Genomic DNA, 26,596 nt, shown 5'->3' with positions numbered 1-26,596 from the left:
ACCTAGTTCTGGTTTCCTACTCATGCTGCTAGAAGCCAGAGGTTTTGCTATATGGTTTGGTGAATTCCTTTAGTCCCTTTTACTTAGAGAGTGCCTGGCCAACAAAGTACCTATACGTCCACTATGAATGGCATGAGCATTGAGGAGTCAGCCAGAAGAGCCCTGTTCTGTCCTGCACCTGCAGAGTGACTTGGAAGTGCTGATGAGCTCAGGGCTGTGAGCAAAGGCTGGGCTTTTGTCCCTTTGCAGATACTTGGTGGGCACACCCGTGTGTGATAGGTCAGGCAACAGCAATTTCAGCTTTGGCTGATGAGACCAAACTGAGCTGGGCTAGGTCATGAGGAAAGGCTGCCCAGTCACCTGGAGGGGCCTGCTTTGCTATGTAAAGTGGCAAAATAGTCCTGCTGTATCTGAGTTTCCACGCAAGCCATTTTGCATACTAAGGTGTAGGGATCTTAAGGCACATCTTACTGGAGAAGCTGCCCCTGTGTGCCAGGAACAATTGCTCTTCATCTTCACGCCTTGTAGGTCAGAGAAGGAGAGCCTGCAAAGCAGCCTGCTGGAGGCTGAGCAGCACATATGGGAGCTGGAGATGGCCAGGAGCCGTGTGGAAGCCCAAGTGCACAGGGCCAGGCAGGCCAAGGAGGCGATACTGGGTGAGAGCCTGGTGCGCTTTGTTTCTGCTGGTGGCCCTGCCCCGTGCAGTGGCTGCGAAGGCAGCTCTGTGCCCAGGGCTTCTGAGCAGTGAAGCAGCTGAGGGCAGGTCCCTCCTTGCCTGAAACTGGAAGGGCTTAAGGCCAGCAGATTGCTCTGCTTGTGGAGTGTCTGACTGCTGCCGTGTGTCATGTTTGCAGAGGATGTGAGGGGCCTTCGTCGTGAGCTGCTGGCTGTAAGAGCTCTCAGCCAGCAGCAATGTGAAGACATGGCTGAACAGCTCCACTGGGCACAAGAGCAGTGCTGCAAGGCTCTGAGACTCTGGCACTCTGCCCAGGAAGAGGAAAAAAGGAATCTCATGCAAGAACTGGTAAGAAACAAGAGGCCCCTGAAGATTTCAGGCGGGTTTGGTGGGCTGGCTCAGCAGAAGAGCAGCCTGAGTATGTGACATGGCCGCAAGCATCTGCTGTAGGCCAGACGTTGCTGGGCCAGGCAGCAGGGGCCTTCAAGGGCTCATACTTGAAGGCCTGTGAAGAGCCAGAGGACAATGCTGGGACAGTATATGCATGCACAGGTTGAGGATGGGCATCAGCCAAGTTCCCCAGGAGGCTGGGTGGACGCCACCCAAAGCATGGCAGTGAAGGGGCAGGATCTTCCCCACAGCCTTGTGCCATGCAGCAGGCGGCTGCTGACCTTGCTGCCAACTGCAGTCCCAGCAACTGGGTTCCTTGCTTTCTGTCCTCCCATGGTGGACAGATGTCTTTGGGCCTGAATCATACGCAAGAGGCCCCGTGCTGCTGGTATTTCAGCTGGTGGCCTGCCTTGTGACTGGATCATGGAGGCGCTGGCCTCATCCTCATCCTGCAGTCCATGTGCACCTCTTCCTTGATCAAAGGGCAGGGGGAATGTGAGCACAGAGCCTCTGAGAACAGGCAGAAATGCTGAGGAGAGAGGGGCTAGAAAACAGGCAGCCATGAGAGCAGGGAAGGAAGGTGGCATCTCCTTCCTTCCACCTGCTGACACTCCCTCTACATTTTGGGTTAGAACAGCATTGCTGGAGGGCACAAAGTCACGACTTATGTGCACTTTCCACGTGGGGGGATTGGTGGAGGGATGAAGCTTCCATTCCTCTCTATGGGGAGCATTGCTTGGACTTCATCAGGAATTGTCTCTTCCCCTCATCAGGAGAGACAACTGGAAGAGCAGCATGTGGAGGCACGGAAGCAGCTGGAGGAACGGGCAAACTTCCTGGCAGAGATACAGAGGGAGCAGGAGAAAAGGCTGCTTGAGATGAAGGGGGAAATTGCCGTCATGGAAGCTGAAGAAGAAAAGCTACCAAGCAGAGGCAGTCAAGAGGCACAGAGTGTGGAAAGAGAGTTTGTGTGCTGTTTTGGACTCCTCTGGGTCCTTATGGACACTGCTTCCCTGGGCACTGTCTGTCTGGGTGGCATTGTGTCCTGGTTTAGGGCAAGTTTGGGAGATAACCCCCAAAGGGGCTTCTCTATAAAAGCAGATTCAATTGCCCCTCCCCCCTCTAACCAGTTCGGGAGAAAATATCTCCTTGGAGAAAAAGTGGAAAGAAACCTGTTTATTAAACAATAGAACCCAAACAATATTAAACAATAAAACTTCTCACTGCTCCAAAGAAAGCAAACTCAGAACAGTCCCCTCCCCGGGTTGCAGCTCGGCTCACTCAGTCTTTGATCAGTCTCTCTGGTGCTGGAAACGCCGCGGCCCAGGCCCGGCCAGGGGGCCACAGGTGGAGCTGCCGGTGCTCTTCTGGGTGTTCAGTCCAGAGCAGGCTTGAACAGGTCCAAGAAAAAAGGAAAAAAATCACAGTCCAGGGAACTTCTTTGCCTCAGCTAGCTAAAACTAACTAAAAGCAGAAAAAAAGGGAAAAAGGAGCACTGTCCGGCTGTCTGTCCATCCGCAGAAAACACAGTCCAGGAGCAGGAATGTGGAGGAGTGAGAGCAGTCCGAAAACAAACTGCGCGCTTCTTCCCTCCCTTCTTCACTGTCTAGAAGAGAGTCTTAAATGTGTAAAACTTATTATTCGGTATAAACAGAACAAGACGATTGGGGATAAAAGCATTATATAGTCAACCCAGGACACAGCAGAGCTCTGAGACCTCTTCCCTGACAGGAACCGACCGCTTCAGTGAACTTTGAACAGGTCCTGGCTTGGCTCTCTAGCGGGGCCAGAAATGATGGGATACTAAGCATGGGTGTGCATCTGCCCCTGCTGCCTTCTCCCCCATTCCTTGCCATGGCATGGGGGCCCTGGAGCAAGCTGGGCAGGCAGAGACCTTGCAGAGAGCAGCAGGGCAGGGAGCTCTGCTGAACTCCCTGAATGGCAGTGAGGCTGAGATGATGGATGTGTGGGAGCTAGAGAGCAGCGAGCATCCTGAGAGCTCAGCAGCAGCATCTGGGCTCCAAGGCTGCTGGGGAAGTGTAGGAGGGAAGGGCAGCAGCAGAAGGAATGAGGGGCTTGAGACAAGCAGGTTTGGACATGCTGCAGAATGGCTTTGTGGGATTTGGCTGGAGATCAGCACTGGCTGTGAGACACGTTAGGGGCAAGGAGGGAACAGTGATCTAAACCCACTGCCATGGCATCCAAAAGGCCAGGGGAGGCAGTGGCACCCCAGAACACCTTGATGTCAAACATGTGGATGCCAGCTGGGAATGCAGCCACACTTGCAAAGGAATGAGCGTGAGGGGAGAGGTGTCAAATGTTTGACATGGTCTCTCCCTGTCCAGTTCCCTTTGCATTCCCCATCCTGTGCCAAGCTGCTGCATCAGTTTGTCTTGTTTATTACTGCCAGGTCCCAGTTGAGGACACATGTAAATGTCTTGAGGCAGAGTGGAGGCAAGTGTGGATGATTGATCTGAGCACTGTGTTCTACTCTTTCCAGACCTCCTTGCTGTGCTCCACTGGCGGGGAAATGAAGAGGAAATCATTGGGAAAATCTTTGATCCCCCGTCTACGCAAGGCAGGAATTCCCCGTGTTGGCAGTGCTGCGGGGTCTCTGCACAGCTCTCCCCAGATGGAATTGCAGGAGTCCCAGGAGATGAGGTAAGCCAAGGTGTCTGATGCTCCAGTGTACTGTTCACTTCACTCTTCCCATCTCCTGTGGTGATTTTGCACACTCAGCTGTCCCATGTATTTAGGCAAACTTTTTTGTATTCCACATTTTGCCCATCTATGGTGATCCAGCAGAATGTCAAACTCAAGAGCAATGCCCCAAGAGCAGAGGTGGTGCTGGGGAAGGGGAGGCAGGGCTTCAAAGCATGTCAGGATGGGTCCCCTGCTGGACTTGGCTGTTATTTCAGCCAGAGCTTGGCCAGCTCTGTGTGATTCCAGCAACTGAAAGCTTAAGGACAATGAATCATCTTTGGGATTATGTTTTGCAATTCTTCCTTCATCACAGTGACCATACTTAGAAGTTTTGCCCCCTTGCATGGTACGCCCATTCCCTCCCTTCTCTTTCTAGCTCCTCATATGTTCCTTTGTCCTCCATTTTCTCCAGGGCAAGACCCAGCACCAGAAGCCAAGAGATGAGCCCAGAGTATGCAGGTAGGCACAGGGCTCCAGTGTACTTTTCACCTCACTCTTCCCATCTCCTGTGGTGATTTGGCACAGTCACCTGTCCCACGTATTTAGGCGATCTTTTCTGTATTCCATATTTTGTCCGAAAGTGGCCTTTCTAGTCTTCACACTGAGTTGACATTTGGAAATCTTGGTTAAAACCCATTCATTTAAAGATATCTTTAAATGTATTTCAATTTCCTAATGGGCTCAGTGGACTCTCCCAGAGCCCAGTCCCTAGGAGTGTTCTCTGGTGGTGCAGTGAAAATTCCTCCAGTGTGAATTTTTGAGTGGAAGGAACTGGAGGGGTACCTTGGGCTCTTGGATAAGCTGGGCAGGAAAAGGAAACATTCCTCTCCATCCTGCACATCCCTTTTCTCTCCCTGCAGCATTTCTAGTTCCAAACTCAGAATGGAAAAATAAGCCAATTAGCATGAAATGAGAAATGTTCCCACTCCTTCCGACTGCCCTTGAAGGAGAAAACCATTCCTTGGGGTAGTTTCTGATCTGAATCCCTTGAGATTTGAAGGAGATTCCTGTATATTGCCTGGTTTTGCACTGGGAGGAATAGGGAAACCTCCTATGACGGAAAGTCCTTTTGAATTTTCCAGTGAAGGAGAAGGAGACTTCCAAATGGCTGCAGCCTAGGCAGGGTGTGAGTTTGTCATCCTCTGACAGCACAAGGACAAAGCCACCTGTGGCAGGTTCCCAATGACAAATCTCTTCCCTGGCTGTCTGTGCCTGTGTCAGTGCTGCAGGCTGAGGCTGGGGAGGAGATGCCTCCTGCCTTGTCCCTGTCCCTGCCTTGCCTGATCCCTGACAAGTGGAATTGTGCCAGACAAAATGCAGTCTCTGGTGCATCTGGGTCATCCACTGCTTTCAAGGTGTAAGGCTCAATGACACTGTTGTTGTTCCTTTGGCATCTCTGGTTGTGTAATGATAGGAGAGATGAGACTTGGAGAACTAATTCTGCTGATGCAGAAAGAGGGATCAGATCACCTGGTCCATTTGCTCAGGGTTTGTTCTACCAAATGCTGGGTATGGCCCATTTGGAATGACTCCTTAATTGCTGGAATGCAGCTGCAATACTTAATGCAGCAAGGGAGTAGTATCACTCATCAATGTCGTTGCCAATTTTGCTGTATGAATTCTGGATTAGGAATGAACCATCTCATTAATCCATAACTGTCTCTCTTTTGTTACTGACCGGGACGTTTTATAGCAGGAAAGAAATTCAGTTTTAAGAGAGCGGTATTCCTCACTAATGGCTTGGATACCACATGATTTTATTCTTGGTGAAACTATGTAAAAACCTAGTTCTCTTACTTCCAACAGTTCAGTTGGAGAATATATCAGAATGACCTGCCCTGTACTATTTCCACTGAGAAAAATTTGAATTGATAGTATTACCCAAGATCAGAAATGTTTTGAGACAGATCATGTTTATGTAGGCTTTGGGTTTTATAATGGTAGTTTGTTGACTGCATGAAAGAAATCAGGAAGAAAAACCCATGGAGCAATGAAGCACAGCAAAAGTGGCAATTTCCAATTGAATGGGCAGTTTATGCCCTGCAAATGCAGACTCCTTGAGTACTGGGGACATGTAACCTGGATTGCAAAGCTTCTTCCAACATGAGGTGCCATTGTTCATGTGCCAGCATTTCCTCTGTTGTGAAGAGAAAGAAAAGCAATGAAGCAATAAAACCCAACCCAGAACTGAGTGGGAGTTACTGAAACAAAGGCCATGAACACTAACTTGGAAAGCAATTACTTCTGAGTTGTAATTGTCAGATTCTGTTGACCAGTGTGGGTTGCCCACAGTTTAGAAGGAAAGGGATTTCAAAGTAGTGGATGGGTAATGAACAACACATAAGCAAAGTTGTAGAAGCTTTCTCTCCTGGTTTGCCAGCTCCATACATTTCAAAGGAATTCTAGTGATGGTAGTTGCATGAAAAGAAAAAGCAGAGAGATCTTCTGAATAATGAAAACACCCCTTGCATGCCTCACCCATTAGATGGATTGATTGTAAAGGTGGGAGTTCACTGAACTCACTTGTTCCCTTGTGAGCGTGGCTCAGTCTCACACAGAGGTGAGGTGGGAGGTGGGCTGCTCTCTGTTGGGAGGAAGGGTCTTGTGGCAGCCCAGAGAGGCTGTGCACATTGGCAGGGAACAGCTGTGCCCTGCATGTGCCCCTGCAATGAGCTGTGCTGCTGGCAGTGCCCCGTGGAGCTGTAGGGCTGCTCAGCTGTGGGGCAGGGAGAGCAGCAGCAGGGTCCATGTGCAGCTGAGCCATGGCTGGAGAGCACAGGGCTCTGGGCTCCCTGCTGTCCCAGGGCAGCCCAGAGGCCAGGCTGTTCCTGTGGCAGCTCTATGGAAGTGGGGCAGGGTTTTCCCCCTGGTCTGCTTCAAGCTGCTGGTGGCAGGAGCAGGTTTCCCCGTGCAGTTCTTTAGAAGCTTCCAAGGAATCTGTCCCATGAAATACGGAGCTTCAGATGATTTAGATTTACTTTGTGGACTCTCTTATATTTTGTGTCTCCACTTTGCAGCTCTGACTGGCTACCCTCTTGCCAAGAGGTTTTCCCTGGCAAGTCCCTCGATGCTCCTTCCCTCCAAGCCGTTGCCCCCCATCCAGAGGAGCTCTCCTTCTGCCACGCCAAGCAAGATGTGCAGCAGAGAGCAGGAGACTGGGAATGCTAGCAATGGCTGGGATGAGGAGAGTAGAAAAAGCCAGGAGCTCAGAGCAGAGGGAAAAGGAAGAGAGGTAAGGAGACCAAGCTAAGTCCTTTGTGCTAAATTTTCATCTTATGTGCTGTCAGCAGAGCTCTGAGACCTCGTCCCTGACAGGAACTGACCCTTTCACTGAATTTTGAACAGGTCCTGGCTTGGCTCTTTAGCTGGGCCAGAAATGATGGGATACTAAGCATGGGTGTGCATCTGCCCCTTCTGCCTCCTCCCCCATTCCTGGCCATGGCATGGGGGCCCTGGAGCAAGCTGGGCAGGCAGAGACCTTGCAGAGAGCAGCAGGGCAGGGAGCTCTGCTGAACTCCCTGAATGGCAGTGAGGCTGAGATGATGGATGTGTGGGAGCTGGAGAGCAGCGAGCATCCTGAGAGCTCAGCAGCAGCATCTGGGCTCCAAGGCTGCTGGGGAAGTGTAGGAGGGAAGGGCAGCAGCAGCAGAAATGAGGGGCTTGAGACAAGCAGGTTTGGACATGCTGCAGAATGGCTTTGTGGGGATTTGGCTGGAGATCAGCACTGGCTGTGAGACACGTTAGGGGCAAGGAGGGAACAGTGATCTAAACCCACTGCCATGGCATCCAAAAGGCCAGGGGAGGCAGTGGCACCCCAGAACACCTTGATGTCAAACGTATGGATGCCAGCTGGGAATATAGTCGCATTTCCAGGGAAGTGAGAAGGTGGGGAGCGCTCAGAAATGTGGGACATGGTCTCTCCCTTTCCAGTTCCCTTTGCATTCCCAATCCTGTGCCAAGCTGCTGCATCAGTTTGACTTTTCCTACCAGGTCCCAGTTAAGAGCATTGATAAAATTCTTGAGGCATCAAAGGGGGCAAGTGTGGATGATTGATCTGAGCACTGTGTTCTACTCTTTCCAGACCTCCTTGCTGTGCTCCACTGGCGGGGAAATGAAGAAGAGACAATTAGGAAAATCTTTGATTCCCCGTCTGCGCAAGGCAGGAATTCCCCCTGTGGGCAGTGCTGCTGGGTCTGTGCACAGCTCTCCAAAGATGGAATTGCAGGAGATGAGGTAAGCCAAGGTGTCTGCTGCTCCAGTGTGCTCTTCACCTCACTCTTCCCATCTCCTGTGGTGATTTGGCACAGTCAGCTTTCCCATGTATTTAGGCAAACCCCTGAGTATTCCGCATTTTGCCCATCCAATGTCAAACCCAAGAGCAGAGGTGGTGCTGGGGAAGAGGAGGCAGGGCTTCAAAGTGTCTCAGGATGGGTCCCCTGCTGGACTTGGCTGTTATTTCAGCCAGAGCTTGGCCAGTTCTGTGTGATTCCAGCAACTGAAAGCTTAAGGACAATGAATCATATTTGGGTTTATGTGTTGCAATTCCTCCTTCATCACAGTGACCATGCTAAGAAGGTTTGCCTACTTGCATGGTACACCCATTTCCTCTCTTCTCCTTCTAGCTCCTCATATGTTTTTTTGTCCTCCGTTTTCTCCAGGGCAAGACCCAGCACCAGAAGCCAAGAGAAGACCCCAGAGCATGCAGGTGGGTACAGGGCATGTCTGTCCTAAAATGATCATTGGGATCTTGACTCAGAGGTGACACTTGGAAAGCTTGGATAAAACTCGTTCATTTAAAGATATCTTTAAATTAATTTCATTTCCTTGATGGGCTCAGTGGACTCTCCCAGAGCCCAATGACTGGGAGTGTTCTCTGGTGTTGCTGTAAAAATTCCTCCAGTGTGAAATGCTGAGTGGCAGGAGCTGGAGGGATACCTTGGCTCCTGGATGTGCTGTTCAGGAAAAGGAAATATTCCTCTCCTTCTTGCACATCCCTTTTATCTCCCTGCAGCCTTTCTTGTGTCAAAATTAGAGTAGAAAATGAATCAATTTAGTATGAAATGAGAAATGTTCCTACTCCTTCCTCCTGCTTTTGAAGGAGTAAACCATTCCTTGAGGTAGTTTCTGGTCTGAACCCTTTGAGATTTGATTGAGATTCATGGATTTTTGGTCTGCACTTGGTTATTCATTGTTTTGCACTGTAAGGAATAGGCATACCTCCTATGATGAAAGTCCTTTTGAATTTTCCAGTGAAGGAGAAGGAGACTTCCAAATGGCTGCAGCCTAGGCAGGGTGTGAGTTTGTCATCCTCTGACAGCACAAGGACAAAGCCACCTGTGGCAGGTTCCCAATGACAAATCTCTTCCCTGGCTGTCTGTGCCTGTGTCAGTGCTGCAGGCTGAGGCTGGGGAGGAGATGCCTCCTGCCTTGTCCCTGTCCCTGCCTTGCCTGATCCCTGACAAGTGGAATTGTGCCAGACAAAATGCAGTCTCTGGTGCATCTGGGTCATCCACTGCTTTCAAGGTGTAAGGCTCAATGACACTGTTGTTGTTCCTTTGGCATCTCTGGTTGTGTAATGATAGGAGAGATGAGACTTGGAGAAGTAATTCTGCTGATGCAGAAAAAGGGATCAGATCCCCTGGTCCCTTTGCTCAGGGTTAGTTCTGCCACATCCTGAGTATGGCACCTTTGGAATAACTCCTTAATTGTGTATATGCAACTGCAATGCTTACTGCAGCTAGGGAGCGGTAGTCCTCAGTAAGTAAATGACATTTTTTCTGGATTAATTCTGGACTATAAATCACTTCTGTCATTCATCCTTTCTGTTCTTTCTTTTGTTACTGACCCAATCATTCTGCAGGGTGTTAGAATCCAGTTTTAAGACAGGTATACCTCTCATAGTGCTTGACTGCTACATGATTTTATCCTCTGTGAAACCATGTGAAGAATTAGTTCTCCTAGTTCTACCAGCTCTGTTGGGGAGTGTTTCAGAATGACCAGCCATCAGCTATTTCTATTAAGGACATTTTGAATTGTCAATATCAGCCAAGATCAAAATTATTTTGAGATAGGTCATGTTTATTTGGGTTTGGATGTCTCTGCTGAAAAGAAAGCAGAGAATAAACCCCTGGAACAAGGAAGGAGAGCAAAAGTGGAACTTTTGGATGAGCACTTTGTTCCCTGCAAATACAGGATTGCAGAATACTGGGCACATCTAATGAGGAAAGCAAAGCTTCTTTTGCCTCCAGCACGTGGTGCCAGAGATTTACAGGAACCTTTGCTTCCATTCCCAGGCCTCTCACTGGGTCAGGCCAAGGAGACAGATCATCCCAGCAGTCCTGGTCTTAGGAGTGAAAAAGAGCTGAGGGACAGCTTTGGAAAGGTAAGGGATAAGAACAGGGATGAGCAGACTTCCTTTCCAGTGGCTGTTTAGTGCTTGGCCCAAAATGCCACTGAAAATCATAATCTTCCACTCCTTGGGGGATGGGGATTCTCTTGGGAATGTATTTGACAGCTACAGAGCAATTGCTTGGCTATTTCCAGTAGTGCCAAGGTGACTGGTTTGGAGATGGTGCTAAGGTCACGCCAGAAGCATTCTTTATGTGCAAAGGCTGGTTTAGAGAAGTTCTGAATGGCAGATCATGCTAGACATCAGTGAATGTGGGAGAAGTGCATCCTTGGATGCAGAGAAGCAAAGACTCTAATGTTGAGTGTAAGCAAGGCTGCAAACTAAAATGGGAGAGTTTGCTTTTTCCTGGTTACCTTTGTGGCTGTATGTCACAGCCCTCTCATTCTCAAGTTTTCTGCTCATTAACATCAGCCTTTGTGCAACTTGTTTTCACAAGACTCCTCCTTTTGGTCTGCTGGCCTCAGAGACCAAGTCTTTCAGAGCTGAGTCCTTCAGAAGCCAGGAAGTGAGAAACAGCTGCAACTCCTGGCCATGAGTGTTAAGCAACAGCCATTCCCCCTCCTTGCTGGGTATTGCACATGGTTTTCATTCTTCTGCCATGGCCTGTAGGAACTGCACTGCCTGCTCACTGTCATGTGAGCTCTTCATCTGTCTTGGAGCACTCCTATGACTTTCATGCTTCAAGCAGGGCTTCCTGACATAGGTTGCAGTTGCAGCAGTGTGAGGTTGTGGCAGTGAAGTGTTCCACCTCACTGTGTGTAATTGCCAAGGTGAGCATGGGAGACATTCCTCTGAAACTATTGGAATGGATATGGAGCTGCATGGAAGACTATGGCACTCTGTGCACTCTGTGCTCCTGATGAGATGTTGTACTGCTTGGTGTGTCTCTGCTTACAGTCTGTGATGTGTTTCCATTGCACCTAGACCCGCGCTGAATTGTGCAGGTTGGCTAAAGAGAACTTAGAGCTGAAGAAAATGGAGATTTTGATGGAAGAGATGAAGAGGAGACAAAATGAAAAATCCTTGCAGCTTCCTCCAGAGACATTTGAGCCTGGGGATGCAGCTGAAGCAAGTAAGTGGTGGCTACACTTGTAGTGGTCCTTTTTGACCACTTGCTTGCCCTTTGCACAATGTTGCAGTCAGACTGGGGGGGCTGTTCTGCTTGCATCTGAGTAAGAGGCTTGCATTAGGATTTAATTCTCTTTCCCAAAGAAAAATAGAGAGACATGAAGTGTCTTGCCCAAGGCCTCATTGAGTCAGTAACAGAATATTAGATTCCCACCTCCACTTGTAAAGTCCTTCAGAGTAGAAAATTCTGTCTTGCAAAGTACACTGGGTCTTCAGACTCTCTCCTGGAGAGCAGCCTCCAGGGAAGGTGAGGCCAAAAGGATGCTTTTCAACCAGGCTGCAACCTGGAAGGAACTAAATTCCATTCCTTCTGATGAAAACACCAGAGATCCTTCTCCTGCCGCTCCCTGCTGAGGAGCTGGCGCTGTAGAGCTGTGCTGAAGCCCCAGGCAGTGCTTCTGCTGTAGCCCCAGGAGCAAGCTGTGTTCCAGACTGAATCCTGGCTGAGGGGCTCAGCCTGCAGGGCCGTGAGCGCTGCCCGAGGGCGGCAGCGGGGCCCTCAGGGGCAGCACTCAGCCCGAGGGCATCACACCAGGCTATCTGCACTTTGGTAACTTCCCTGCCTGCCTCTGGAACGGGAGAACAAAAGCAAAGCAATACTGGGTTTTCTTTGTTTCTTAGGAGAAGCGTCACTGCAGTTTGCTTTTAAACTAGAAGAGGGCAGATTTACATTAGATATTAAGGAGAATTTTTTTTTAAATGAAGGGGATTTGCCAGCTGGCAGGATTTGCCAAGGGAAGCTGTTGTTGGTCTATCCTTGAAGGTGCTCAAAGCCAGTTTACGTAGGGCTCTGAGAAACCCGATCTAGACAATGTCCCTGCTCACAGGGGTTGGACTAGATGGTGGTTAAAGGTGCCTTCCAGCCCAAACTCCTCTGGGATTCTGTGATCACTGTCCCATGTTAGTGTGCCATTGTTATACTTGTAGTTCTTTGGGACAACAAAGAGATGTTACCCAGCTCTAGCAACTTCTCTGGCCTTTTCCATCGTCACCCCGTCCAGCACTCTCCACTTACAGGCTCCTCTTTGGTCCCTGCAGGCTTCAGCCTACCACCTATCAATGGCACAGCTCCCAGTGTACAGAGAAAAGACCCTGGTAGCGCCATGAAGAAAACGGTCGTGAGAAAGCAGGACATGGTGCCCTTACAGCCCAGTACGCCCACCCTCCCTGGAGATGGCAGCTTCCCACGCAGCTCCTCAGGTAAGCCTGCTCCATGGCAGCATTTTCCTGCAGGGGTTTGTCCTTGCAAAAGGAGCACGAACTGCCTCCTGCCTCAGCCAGCACAGCCGGGATCTTGGGTTCATAGTGTGTCCTGAGAATGAACAGCAAATCTACTTTGGAGTTACTGCAGCTTGGTAGTCTAGAATATTTGAAGTCAATGGAAACAGAGGCACTGTCAGGTGTGAAGGGTCAGGTGTGGCTGTTCCCTGGTTGTTGCTCCCTGGGGATTGAGCCGGGCCCAGCAGGGCTGGGTTCTTCAGGCTTGGCTTGGTGCTGTCACGAGGCAGCTGCAGGTCTCTCCTCAGGGACGTGCCAAGAGTCCCTGTCCTCAGGGCTGTGGGAAATCAGGGTGCTGAGACAAGAGAAGCACCTGAGGGGTTCCCTCCTGGGCTGGCCAGTCCTGCTGTTGGCGCTGCCTGGCAGGGAGTGGGAGCTCTGCGGCCTCAGGAACCTGCCGCTGGCTGTGGCACCTGTGGCACTTGGAGCTGGGGCTGTGGGGCAATTGTCAGGTTTAGCCTGGAGCTGTGCCTGCTGGGGAGGCTGAGAGAAAGCAGGGAGCCCCAGGATCCAGAGAGCAGGGAAGTCTGTGCCCCAGTGGCAGTGTGTGCCACAGGGAACCCTGGCTGGGAGATGGGCTGCAGGCCGCTCCATGGCGGGTGCCTTGCCCGGGCCTGCAGCGCCCATGGCCGACCCTGTCCTTGCAGTGACCTCGCAGACAGCCACTGGTGCCCTGCGCCGAGAGGAGCCGCTCCGTGGGCTCAGGCAGAAGGACAGAGCCTTTTCGGACCCACAGCAGGCCTTGCAGGAGGCACTGTCCTTGCTCGGCAGCGATGACTGGTAAGAAAGGCCCCATCACTCTGTGTCCCTCTTGGCGTTAAGGTCGGTCAGAAGTGTGTCTTGCTGGTGCCTCTGAACCCCGAGAGCCCAGAGGGCCAAAGGGCACTGCTGAAACCACTGTGGAGCTGTGAGAGGATAAAGATGGAGAGCAGCCTTTTCTTGGCCTTGCTCTGCAGCACTGCTCCAACTGCAGCAGGTCCATGCTGTTTCCTGGCTTTGGCTGCTGCTCCATGGAGCTGCAAAGGAAATGCTGAGGGAAGAGAGAAAGCTGTGGGATGAGATGCTTTGCTGGCTGAAGGCAGAAGCAGGATGGCAGCAGTTTTGAGTGTAGAGATTTGGGTGCCTTGGGCCACTGGCCCAGTGGGACTGAGTAATATTCCTCTCTGCTCCACTGCTGACAGCAATGGCAGGGACTCCTGCATGTGAGTCCCAGAAGCAGCTCCAGGCAGCTCCTCTTTTTGAGAAATGGACTGAGTTGTGCCTTCAGGTCCCTCTGCCTGCCATTACTCCTGAAGGAGTACTTATGGCAGAAGAGAAGGAAAGAGAAATAAAATCCTCTGGGAATCTTGCACTTTTGCAATTCAACTTTTCCTTCTCAAGGAGTCATACGGGCTTGAGATGTTTTGTCAATACTCACAATGTCTCCCAAAACTCTACACAGACAGAAGGAGGCCCAGAGGTGATAACCTTACAAATGTTAGGTGATATTGGTTGTCTTTTTGATGTCTGGGTTAGCATCCACTCACTGGTGGATGCTTCATTCTCACAGGGATAAGCATGAAAAATTAGCCACATTGCATCTCCTTGTGCAGTCTCCTTTGCTTTGCCCTTTCTCTTCTGCTTTCTCTTCCCCATTTCTCTTTGATGCCCTGGGAGGTGCAGAGAGCTTCTGCAGGTGTGGGGGTCCTGATGACACTCAGGGGTGCCCATGGGATCAGTTGCCAGCCCTGGCTGCAGCCCTGATGCCTCACACACCTTCCTGTAGCTGAGGGCCTGCACAAAGCAAGTGCTGAGAGATGGAGTTGTTTGCACCTTTTCAATAACACTTTGCTGTTGTGGGCATTGTTTTAGATCGGAGTGTTCTGGGAAAAGCCAGAGTTTTAACAGTTCTTGCCCAGGGGTGGAATCTTAATCTTCTGGGACATCGTGCTGCTTTTTTGGGGAACGTGTGAGGTGGAGTGGGTGACACACAGGCCTCGATTGTAGAGTGGAAACTCGGCTCCAGAGTGCCAGTGCAGACTCTGAGTGCTGAACTGCCTGCTGGGGCTGCCAAAGAAGGAAAATGTCCCAGTAACAGCCCAATGGGACTGTGTCTCAGGGACAGGCACAGGGAGGTGACAAGAACCAGCAGCATGGCCTGGCCTCACAGCTTCTAGGAAGCAGTGATGACAGAGGGACTTAATAGCAGAGATTTTCAGAAAGGTCACAAATGAAGACTCTGAAAGCCCTCTCTTTGCCTCTTGGATTTGTGTATGCTTTTGACAGCCACAGCATCCTGTGGCAATGTGTTCCACGATTTCATTAAGTACTCCTTGAAAAGCACCTGCCATGCTTTGACTGAGCTGCCAGCCTGGTGATTTCAGAGGGTGCTGCCAAGTGCTTGGGTAGAGAGAAAAATCAATCTTTTTTGTACTTGCCTTTCAGGGAACGGAAGAAGAAGGGACTCTTGAACATCACACTGCTGGCTGAGTCCCATTCAGAAGTCCTGCTCTGTCGACTTCGTGAGATTTGCTTGGCAGTTACCAGAGAGGTGAGAACATTGCTCTGAATTGTCCCCCATACTTGATACACGGCCTGTAGAGTAGAATATGTGCTTGTTCATCTCCATGTGTGCTCAGGGACTGCCTTCATTCTGGTTTTAGACCTTCTATTTCTAGTGTCTGTCAGCTATCTGTAGGATCTGTGTGTACATGTAGCTGTATTTACTGGCAGGTTGGGTATCTGACACTTGTCTGTGAGTGAGGTACCATTATAATGCAAGGCAGAAAAGAGACACTAATAACATGATATGCCAGATTCCCAATCTCTGCCCAAGCTGTAATCGAACACTGCAAATGAGTCTGTAGACCTGAGCCTGTGTTTTCTGTTTTCTGCCTGGGTGCTTCAACTACAGGTGTTGCTTTTTTGAACAGGAGCATCTGACTGTTTTATCTTTATGCCTTGTGCCTTTATGGTTTGAAAGCAGCCCTTTCTTTATTTTGCTTCTATGTTTTTCAAATAAAAGGGCCTAGAATCAAAGCAGTAGACATTATAGAAGGGTTAAGTGGAACACTTTAGTGAAGCCTATTTTTCATGCCTGCAGTAAGAAGGTGTGTGGGCAGAAACTGGTGCCAGAGTAAGTGCCTTTCTGTGCTTGGGCTCTTCTGCTCCTACTGTGCTTTTATACACAGTGGGACGTGTTGTGATTTTTTGGGAGTTTTGTCTAAGGAAACTGGTTTTCCTTTCAAGGTGATGCTTATGTTTCCCCCTCATGACTTCCCCAGGTGACCAACCTCCGGTCCAACGTGTCCTGCTCTGCAATTGTCACTCTGGGAGAGCTCTTTGCGATCTTGGGGAAGGACATGGACTCCGAGGTGGATCAGATTGCTGCAGTCCTTCTCCACATGTTGCGGAACTCCCCAGAGTTTATTCAGAAGGCAGCCTGTCAGAGCCTGGGCATGATGGTAGAGAACGTGACTCCTACACAAGCAATGACTGCTCTCATGGACAATGGAGTCAAGTAGGTTCTTCTTCTTTCTGTGATATTCTTGACCTTCTAGTGTGTGGGTGAGGGAAGGGATGACAGAGAGAACGGGAATGGTGGAAGGGAAGGGCCCTGTATCCTGCATCTTCTGTGGACTCAGTGACTTGATTCTCTGATCAACCTCATTTCTCCTTTCTGAGAAATAAGGAGGGTACTTGCTGGGGCATGGAGCACATCAGGGAGAATGTGCTGGGTGTGGCACAGCCTGCACAGCAGGTGCAGCTCCTGCCAAAAGGAGTCTTGTGTGACTGTCCTGGCCTTAGAGCTATGTTTTCTATTCAAACTTATGTTTCATGTTAGCCCTGAGATGCTGAAGCACTTTCCAGGCACCCTCACTGGCTGAGTGCCATGGGACAGCTGAAGCAAATGCTGCCTTAAGTGTTGGTGCTGGGCCTGATAGTTCCCAAGAGACAGTTTCTAGAATAGGACAAGCTGGATAAACTGACTGCCACCCTTTCCTCAGCTTTGGAATATGGTAAAGCACTCAGATGTATCCCTTGCCAAGCTTTACAAAAGAAACAGGCTGCATTGCTGGGTGTTCCTCAACTTCACGGCCCACGGCGTGTTTTCTCTGCATTTGTGTTTTCCCAGGGGTCTGCAGATTTGGGGATGAATGGGTGGAAAGAGCCTCATCCTGCTGCAGCTCTGGGTAGTGGGTGCCCTCTGATGGGTCAGCACGAATTATCCTTAATTTCTAAATAATTCATATGTAACCTATTACTTTAAACTTTCTTTGGGAAAGAAATTGAGCATCCAATAGTGCAGGGAGACTGAATGCTTCCCTTTTCCATGCAGACAGCCCATCTGTACAATGCTAACTTTGTGTTTATCTGAGGACAGAACCTTCTACAGCTGTCTGCAGCTGCAGGGAGAAGCCAGGCCCCTTCCCCCAGCAAGGACAGGGAGCAGGCTGTGGCCAAGGCCTGTGCTGCTGCTGCTCCTTCTCCCTGTGTCCCAGGGTTTGCTCTCTCCTTCCCAGGAGCCGCTACGTCCCGGCACGGAAGTGTACGGCCGAACTCCTCCTGTCCTTGATGGAGAAAATGGGAGTCACGAAGCTTGCAGGCACACCCAGGGCTGAGAGGCTGGCACAGGTGGCAGGGACACTTGCTCAGGACAGTCACAAGGACACGAGGTAATGATCTTCTTTCACCTCCTAGAACAGGAAAACCATTTTGTGTTTGGCTTTAAACTAAAACCAGAAAGAGTGGAAACTCAAGGCAATAATAAGTGACCTCACAGTGTGGCTAAGGGGCATAGAATCATGCAATATGCAGAGTTGGAGGGGACCCATGTAGATCATCCAGTCCAGCTCCCGGCCATGTGCAGGACAGCCCAAGAGTCACTCCATGTGCCTGAGAGCATTGTCCAAACGCTTCTTGAGCTCTGTCAGGCTTGGTGCTGTGACCACTGCTCTGGGTTGTCTGGGGAAATTACTGTACTGGGTAACCTGAGGCTGGCAGCAAGGAGCATTGCCAACTCCCTGTGACTTGCGAGATTCTTTACTGAGATTACAAGAGCTCTGATTAGCCAGTCCAACAGTTTTGTTTAGCCTTAGGCGCACAAGAGAAAGCCAAGTGTAGGCTAATGTTCATCACTGAAGGATCCCAAACATCTGTTTCTCATTAACTTAAGACTTCCCTAGAAATATTTTAGAGGTCTTTAGCCAATGTATTCAGTCTTTCTAAACCTCTTCTGCAGATTTCTAGAGTGCTATTATCTGTGGCTCAGTGACCTCCAAATTTCTTCTTGAAGAAAATTGTGGTTTCCTAGTGGCAAAATCACCCCAAGCCACCAAAATCCCCTTCCTTTGATGATGGATTTCCCATTAATAGCTGCCAAGAACACCAGAGCAACTAGCTGCCCATGTGTATACAGATAGTATAGAATAATCAAAAGCAAGGATGAGGTGTTTTGTCCTGGCTTCCCTGCCAGTTAAAGGAAGGAAAATGGATGTGCAAGGGCAGCAGAACACTGCTAATAGGCTCTGACAACAAAGCAGATGTGTTTCCCTTGTTGCCTGGGATCCTTTGATCCCACAGAAGCACACCCTCAGTTTCAGAGAGAAATGGTATTTTTCTGTTGGCCCACATTCTCCTCTTGCCTCTCGTGTTCAGCTGACAGCACTGTGCAGTGTCAAGTGAGGTAAATCTCCCTCTTTGCTGAGTGTAGGTAACGCCCTCTCATGCAAACATTGCACCCGATGAGTTTAAGGTATCAGCATCTTCTGTTAACACTCTTCCTTTGTTCACTTTTCTTTTGTTTCCTTCCTTCCTTCCTTAGGCATTATGGACAGGAGATGGTGAAGATGTTGCTTAGTAATCAAAAATTTAAAAAGCTTTTGGAACAATCTCTTTCCACGCATGACCTGGAAGATATCCTGAAGAGAATTAAGAAGAAAGTAAGTGCTTGGCAGGAAAAATGTCTCCTTTGTGCAAGTATTGCCACTGCTAATAGGAGATCAAACATACCCAATGTGTCTGTATCTCATTCCTCTTTTGCTGAATCATTTTATTCCTGAAAATGAGCTGTTAATCCTCAGCCTGTTCTTCTGCAGACCACAGAGGAACTGTATTCTTGGGGGAAAAGTAGGGTTTTGAATACTTTGAATATGGGTCACAAAGAGGAAAGGGAGAGAGGAGAAAATGGGTTTACATTCACGTGTAAGCCCCCACAGCACTCTCCCTACCCTGCCCTCAGTAAAGCAATTAAGTGACAATAGTGCTTCTGAACATAGCAGAGTCTTTGCAAAAGAGACTCTAAGTCTCTTAGTAGTACCAAGAAAATTTCCAAATATACAAAAGATGTCCAAGTCAATCCTAATTACTACAATTATTGTCTGTCTTTTAGGAATACTGCCCTGCTGTCAAGCCCTGTGGAGCTGGAAGAAGCTTGGTAAATTCAGCAGCATCCAGTGGAAAATCATTTCTTTGATTGGGAGGGATTTTATTCTTTTTATCTACATTACAGAAGGGAGTTTTTCTTTGTGCAGGGGCAGGGAGAGTAAGTGTTGAACCAAATCAACTTCCAACACAATGGGCCAACCCCCAAAGAGTCCAATTTTTTCTGCTGCTTCCTTTAAGACCACTCATTGCCTACCAGTTTGCATAATTCCCATTTATGGTCAAAACTCATAAATTTGGGATTTTAGACAGCAGCTCAGTATGGCAGCACCCACAACCTGCCTTGGAGTACCAAAAACAAAGAGCTGGCATCACTGAATCTCTGGTCTGTTTATTTCTGTAAGTTAGGAAATGTTTCCCTAGGCCTTGGTAGCAGTGATTCTGGTTCTAACTGGTGTTTTAAAGAGGGAATTTCCTAGTTCTATTCTAAAGATTGATGGGGTTTCTCTGTGTCTCTGTAGGGGATGGAAAACCAGAAGGCTGAACGCCCACCTGTGCAGGAGCCGGTGAAGAAGAGGAATGATGGCTCCCAGAAGCCCCAGGCCACATCACCTCCTAGCAAACGGTACTGAGCACTTTTGCCAGATGTGACAAAGCCCATGACAAGCTTCACATGCCTCTTCCTCAGGCACACCTTTCTGATGGAGATGACCAGTGCCAAAGATTGTTTCCTTTCCCTACAAATGCTCTAGGATAAAAAATATCTATTTCTGCATTGTGTTGAACACAGCTTCTCTGGAGGGCTTTCCACAAATACTGGGCGACAAAAAGTCACCCATTGCTTGCAGTTCAGATGATCCAGTGCAGTGGCAAGGGCAGGGCTGTGGAGGCTGGGAGAGAGGGCCAAGTCTCTGCTGCCTGACTTTAGACAAGTAAATTCAACCAGGGTTTTTTTCATCCAAATGGAGTCCTTTTTAAATGGGTGTTTTAATGAGAAGTCCCAGTCTAGAGGCAGGATGCCATTCCTCAAACAAGCAGTTCCCTTCCATGAGGTTTGGTCTAGCTGATTGTTGGTTTTCTTACCCTCAAACAGCAGTACCAAGTTTGAGTAGTAAGGAGCAAGACAATTCCTAAGCCATTTTGGTCAACAGGTATCTCAAGGTGGACTTTTTGTCTTGTGATTCCTGTCCTTCCTACAGTTTGCTTGATGGACAGCGTGTTTGGTTTATTTCCCCCTGTGCTGCAATCAGCATTTAAGACAGGAATTTGGTCCTTGCTGTCTCGTCATGCCAGTGGCAGAGCTACTTGTACTGTTCTCCTCTGACAACAGAGGGGATTTATTTAGCTCTGTCATGCTCAGCAGTGGCAAGAAAGTGACCACATGCCTCAGTAGCATAGCTAGCATCTTCCCATTCTCATGGAAGAGGCAGGTTGATCCAAGAGGATTATTCCCAGTGGGTTTGTTATGCTGTGCATCTAGTTTCTAGGGAAGCAAATGAAATGTGAGCGTAGTTCTGGGATGTCTGATTTCTGTTTTTCTCTCTGTTACTGATTTTCTGGATCATTTAGCTATGCCCCTGTTCATCTGTTCAGATGCATCTGAGCTACTTTTGCAGATTGTCATGCCTGGTTGTAGAGACACTTCTCCAGAGTGATGAGTTTCCTTATTGTAAGACACACACGTCCTGTATGAGGAGGCATTTAAACTTGGAAGCAGTGTCTCTCTTTCCCCACAAAGCAACGTGGCCTGTGTGTCTTAGAAGCCATCTGAAGATGGATCAGATGCATCTCATCCTTGGTTTTCCTGCGTGAGCACTGGGAGAATGTGACTTGCAGATTGTTTCCCATAATGATTGTCATGAGGTCCACGTTGTTCTTCACTTCAGAGCCTCATGATTTTCTAGCTTGAAATCACATCATTAGGAAAGCTCCCCAAGATGTTTGGCTCACAATTAACTGAAGGGATTATCAGAAACAGATCCTAATTTGACTTTGTTTTCCAGGGCAAAGTCTGCCACTGATGGACGCCACCTACACCGTGCAAGAGCCCAGGTCACGTTACCTGCATCTGTGGAAGAAAGGGAGCTGCTCCAGAAGCTTTACCATCTCCTGGAAGCCAAGGCGTTCCAGACACGGATGGAAGGAGTGGCACTCCTCCTAGACCTGTCCAAAACCAGACCCCAGCTGATCTCCACTAACATTGTCAAAGTATGTAGGATATCTTCATTGCTCCTTTCATTTAGCTCCTTTCCCAAGCCTGCAGAAGTACATTCAATTCAGTGTGTCTTGGCACTATATCCTGGCTGTTTGGGACAGACTGGCCCTTCTTATCCAGACAAATTAATTGAGCTCCAGGCTTCAGGACAAGTTATTTCAGTCCAGCTGTATTTGTCTGGTAGGTGCCTATTGCTGCTGTTCATCAGATGATGGCAGAATTTTCTGCTGGTGTAACCTCTGCTGTCTCCTACTCCCAGTCGGGTTAAGTGGAGGGAATTGAGCCATTGAAGACATGGCAATTATTTTCTAGAGAAAAAATGGGTTTGCATGGGGAAGAGAAGTATCAGGCTGGGTTGGTTTAAACAAAATGTTTTTAAAATGATACTTCTGTGAACTCCATCTTGTCTTGCACAGGTAAAACTCATTTCCATCCTCGTCCCTATTCCTCTTGGTAAAGATGGTGCTCACCCTTCTTGGGGGGCCTTTTTTTCTCTTTGGAAAGGAAGAAAACAAATAAGGACAGATCCATCCCTTCTCCTCCCTGTAGCTGCTTTTCCCCTTTTTCCAGAAAAGTGTGCCTGATAATGTGGCTGTCAAGGGACTGAACCTGCTGGAATGAGAGCTGTAGAGCACATTATATTTCACAAGTCCACCTGTTAGTCAGAGCAATGGTCTGGATCCTGGAAGAGTTGATCTGAGCCCTGCCCTTCTCCAGACACAGGTTCTGAGACAGAGAAAATAAAACTTAGATCTCCTCCAGCCATAGTTTAGGCAAAATCATAGCTGCCCTCAATACTTGAGACAACTGTATAAAAAAATGGGCATTGTAAACATCTGCTTCCATACTTGCAAAGCAAAGGTAGTCTTTTGAATTAATAAATGGAATTGATTCAATGATTTATATGATGAGATACACCATAGGAATTTTTCTGTCCCCACCCAAACCTCTTAAAAACAGATGAAAATCTTTCAAGCAGCATGAGGTTGTGCAACCATTCCAGTGAGTGGCCCACAGGAAAACAGTAAAATTGTGCAAGCAAGGGCTGACCTGAGAGAAAGGATCACTTTCATCTTTTAGATTCCTGAGTGCTCATTTCTACATCGCCTCTTCAAAAAAGGTCATTTTAATCAAGCTTTCATGTTGTTTGTTCTCTTCACAGATTTTTGATTATTTTGGCCTGAGAATCTGTGACACACATAAGAAAGTGAAGCAGAAGGCGCTGGAGGCGCTGGCAGAAATCATAGGACTGCTGCAGGATGCCATGAACCCATTGATGATCCGTTTGGTTGAAGGCATAACAAAGAACCTAAACTCAAAGGATCCCGGGGTTCATGCTGCAGCTATGACGGCTCTGGACCAATCTGTTGTGCATTTAGGTAAGGCTGAGCCCTGGCATGGACTCTCCTCACCTGTGTGTCTGTCTCTCCGACACAAGAGAACGCTGAGTGCCTTGGTAGCTGTTGCTGTCTGTGGAATGCTCCAGCTGACACCCACCAGAAGCTGTGCAGGTGCAGTCCTTATGCACCATTCCCAACTGGCTGGAATGTGCAGCAGCATTTCCCAACAGTCCCAGGAGCCCTTGGCTCTGTGCTGCTGGTCTGAAGAGCAAGTCCTGGACTACAGCTTTGCTGCAATTCAGAGGCAAAGGGGTTTTGGAGTTTGCTTGGGCCTCATCTGACTTGCCAAATGAACAGCTTTGCTGTAGGCATGAAGGGACACCGGCCCATCAGAGCTTCTGCACAGCAGCCACCTGGAAGGCTCTACATTATAGGCAGTAGCTGCCTGTTTTCCACCTTTCTTCTTTGTCTTCTTTTTTCAAAGGGGACCATAGGATTCATCAAGTTCATTTCTTTATAACACACGGGTCAAAATCCATCTGTCAATGATGCCTTGTTCCACACGTTGTTTTGCATGGGACAAGAAGGAAATGGCAAATACCTATAGAGGCAAGGGCAGCTGTAAATTTTTCTGCCACACAGATTGATGTCAGGTCTGAAAATGCCACACTGGGGGAATCTGCCTGAACAATGGAGTGTTGAAGAGGCAGGTCTTCAAGGGGAGTTTCCACTTTCTCCACCTCAGCTGCTCTGCGAAGTCATGGACTGCCTGACTCAGTGCCTTTCTGTGTCCCAAGTATGGGCTTCTTCCTTTTGGCTCTGGGATGCAGAACCTTTTCACTGCTTCCATGTGACTGAACTCTCGAGGACCCTGATGTGAAATGTTTTAACATAGCTCCTGATAGAGCAGACAACTTTGGATTTACAAATGTGAAAGGAGAGCTTTTCTTTTGGCGTTTTAAACACTGACAAGTAGGCTGGAAGGAAAGAAGAAAAGGATTCAAAAATCAGCAGAAATGGACTTTATTGTATAAAATGGGGTTGCCCCTGTCCTTTCCCTCGCCACTGTCCTCTCTCCTATGCCCTCAGAAGAGTGAACAGAAACGTGTGTTTCACTTGTAGATGAAGTATCACTGATGAAAGAGCTCTGCCACCAATGGAGACAACTGAGTGGCCAAGCTCTGCTGGATGTCACGGAGCGTATCACAGGTACGGCCTCCCCTTCTAAGCCAAGAGGTCTCCGAGGGAGTATTTACAGGGAATGCCAGTGAACAGACAGTAGAGTAGCTCCTCCACATCAGGAGGTGCTGAGCTCTCACTGGGGCCCTTCTCAAGTCCCATAGTGGCCAGTGTCTTTAATTGCATTTCAACTCAAATGAAGTCCCATTTTTGAATGGGTACCATAACCCTTTTCCTGCTTAGCCAAATTGGTTTTTGGTACTTTCAGGAGCTCTTTCAATCTTGATGACTGCTGGTGGATTAACAGCATAGAGGAAATGAAGTTTCTTCCACCACAGAATAGTAAATGGCTACTACATAACAGTTTGCCTGATCAGGAAACAAGACTGGTCTCCTGAGCATTTCAGGTTTTGATCTTTCAGCCAAATCTGCCAGGCAAGGAGCCTGTTGGTAGTCACTTTTTGTCTGTGTTTGATATAGTTCAGTTCAGGAAATGAGCAGAGAGCAGATTCCAGAGGCAATGTGAGAAAACCCTCGTGTTTTGGATAAATTTCAGTCCCCTGTGTAGCTTTTTTCTGTCTCTATGCCCCTATTTCAGTGCACGTTGTAAGAAGAAATGCTATTAACATTGGGAGGGAAAATGTCATTAAAATGTGGAGATGCTCAAGTGTCAGGGCAAATGCCAGGGCAATGGGTCTGGGTAATTCTCCAAGACACCCTGAGGTTTGAAACAGCTCTTTGTTGGAAGCCACAAAAGCATTCTGCCAAAGACACCAGGCTAGTCTCTGGTGGTTCTCATCCAGCTGTCAAGTAGCAGCCATCTCTGGTGGGCTGGAGTTTTGAAGTGTGTTCCAATACTGCCCTTTGCTGTGGGCCACGGAACAAAGGGGAGAGCCAGATTAGACTTTTGGCCCTTGACATCAAAGTTACAAAAATGGAATCATTGCTTTTATTAGAAATCTCTCAATTGCCTCTCTAGGGTGCATTTCCAAATCTTCTACGTGGGTTTAGACAACTTGTTAATGGAAATAGAAGGCAATTTGACGTTTCATTCATTGTTCATGCAGAAAGAAATTGTGCAATAATTGAGTAAAGGTACAAAGTCTGCCACAGGTACAAGGCTCTGGTTGGAGATATTAGTCCCGAGGGGTTGGTGGTTGTGTTTCAAGGATGATCAGCGGCTTTGCCCATTTCTGGGTCGTGGGGCTGTGTGTGCTGTTTCACTGATCTTGGCCCGAGAGGCTTCCAAGAGGCAAGAGCAGAGGTAGATCCCTGTTTGCATGGAGGCTGGTGAGTAAGCAGCTGTGTCTCTCTCCCGGCAGTGCTTGTGGAATGGGCTCATGCCAGGAGCCCTGAAGCGGTCGAGCGCTACGCCCTGCCCGTGCTCTGGTCCTGCCTGGAGAACAAGGCGCTGCCTGTGCGAAGCACCAACGTCTGCGCTGTGGTCACCAAGCTGGCCTGTGCCCTCTGCGAGGCACTGGGCAGCCAGATCATTAAGTTTGCTGACAGCACACCTCCACACGTGCAGGAAAACCTCAACAGCCTTCTGGGCTGGTGAAGGTTTGATGTTCTCCAGAAAGCGGACAAATTTCTGAGCTGGACACCACCGGACGTGACTTTTCAGCTGTGCCAGAAATGACAAAATACTAAGGAAGGGTGTGCATCTGCCCCCGCTCTGTTATCAGCATTGCCCCTCCTAGTCATGACACGGGGGGCCATAAGCAACTGCAGACTGATGACAAGGTAAAGATGAAGTATGGATCAGCCTCAAGTGAACCTAGACTGAGGAAAAGGTGAAGACTAAGCATGGATCAGCCTGAAGCAACTGCAGACTGAGGACAAGGTGAAGACCAAGCACGGATCAGCCTCACACAGAGGTGAGGTAGGAGCTGGGCCACTCTCTGTTGGGGGGAAGGGTCTTGTGGCAGCCCAGAGAGGCTGTGCACATTGGCAGGGAACATTGGCTTGAATTACACAATGGCTGTGCACATTGTGCCCTGCATGTGCCCTGCAATGAGCTGTGCTGCTGGCAGTGCCCCGTGGAGCTGTAGGGCTGCTCAGCTGTGGGGCAGGGAGAGCAGCAGCAGGGTGCATGTGCAGCTGAGCCATGGCTGGAGAGCACAGGGCTCTGGGCTCCCTGCTGTCCCAGGGCAGCCCAGAGGCCAGGCTGTTCCTGTGGCAGCTCTGTGGAAGTGGGGCAGGGTTTTCCTCTGGTCTTCTTCAAGTTGCAGCCAGCAGGAGCAGGTTTCCCTGTGCAGCTCTTTAGAAGCTTCCAAGGAATCTGTCCCATGAAATGCGGAGCTTCAGATGCTTTAGGTTTGCATTCCAGGCTCTGTTAAACTTTGTGTCTCCACAGATACGACTGGCTACAGTCTTTCCAAGTTTTCTCTGGACATTTCCAATATTCCCTTACCAGGAAAGTCCTTGCCTGCAGTCCAGAAGTGCTCTTCCCTCTAAGATCAGGAAGAAGCTGCCGACTGTCCAAAGAATATTTCAAGTTAGGATTTAGGCTTTAGGATTATCAAGAAGAGGATTCACCAAGAAGAGCATTCATCAAGAATAGGATTCATCAAGAAGAGGATTCATCCAGATTAGGATTCATCAAGAATAGGATTCATCCGCAATAGGAGTTAGGATTTTGGAATAGGTTTAGGCTTCATAGTTACAGATGTATCTATGTTCTGATAGTTTTGAATAAACGTGTTTGATTGTATATTTAAATTTTGATATTTTAATTGTATATATTTTATTTTGATGATTTAAAAAAACTAAAAAAAATAAAATTTAAATAAACCAAAGGAGAATGTGAGACCAGGATCTCCTAGCCTGGAGATTATGGGAGTGCAGCTCACTTGATGTGCCAGTGTCTCACCACATCCCTTACTTGCTGGGCCTCTCCTCTTCCTCTTTTGCCA

General features: G+C 48.7%; 1 protein-coding gene across 3 annotated transcripts; it reads left to right on the top strand.

Moving 5' to 3' along the window:
* Positions 1–526: 526 nt before the first annotated feature.
* LOC135292821 (TOG array regulator of axonemal microtubules protein 2-like) lies at positions 527–26,402 on the top strand. Of its 3 annotated transcripts, none has more exons than XM_064406894.1 (22): positions 527–656; positions 855–1,024; positions 1,840–3,727; positions 4,182–4,228; positions 6,787–7,001; positions 7,851–8,002; positions 8,428–8,474; positions 10,063–10,151; positions 11,103–11,250; positions 12,345–12,506; positions 13,232–13,364; positions 15,009–15,114; positions 15,848–16,083; positions 17,087–17,239; positions 18,388–18,505; positions 18,955–18,999; positions 19,469–19,572; positions 20,951–21,155; positions 22,325–22,541; positions 23,625–23,711; positions 25,004–25,558; positions 26,038–26,402. In XM_064406894.1, the coding sequence occupies exons 3-21, from the start codon at positions 3,384–3,386 to the stop codon at positions 25,237–25,239; spliced, it is 2,844 nt and encodes a 947-aa protein (XP_064262964.1). In that variant the 5' UTR covers positions 527–656; positions 855–1,024; positions 1,840–3,383; the 3' UTR covers positions 25,240–25,558; positions 26,038–26,402. The 3 variants fall into 3 exon arrangements, with proteins under 3 accessions (XP_064262964.1, XP_064262962.1, XP_064262963.1); XM_064406892.1 differs by having other exon boundaries at positions 12,324–12,506; XM_064406893.1 differs by having other exon boundaries at positions 12,324–12,506; positions 25,004–25,563.
* Positions 26,403–26,596: the final 194 nt, after the last annotated feature.

Source organism: Passer domesticus, unplaced genomic scaffold (assembly GCF_036417665.1).
Source record: "Passer domesticus isolate bPasDom1 unplaced genomic scaffold, bPasDom1.hap1 HAP1_SCAFFOLD_51, whole genome shotgun sequence".
Lineage (NCBI taxonomy): Eukaryota > Metazoa > Chordata > Aves > Passeriformes > Passeridae > Passer > Passer domesticus.
This window is presented reverse-complemented; position numbering and strand designations above follow the sequence as displayed.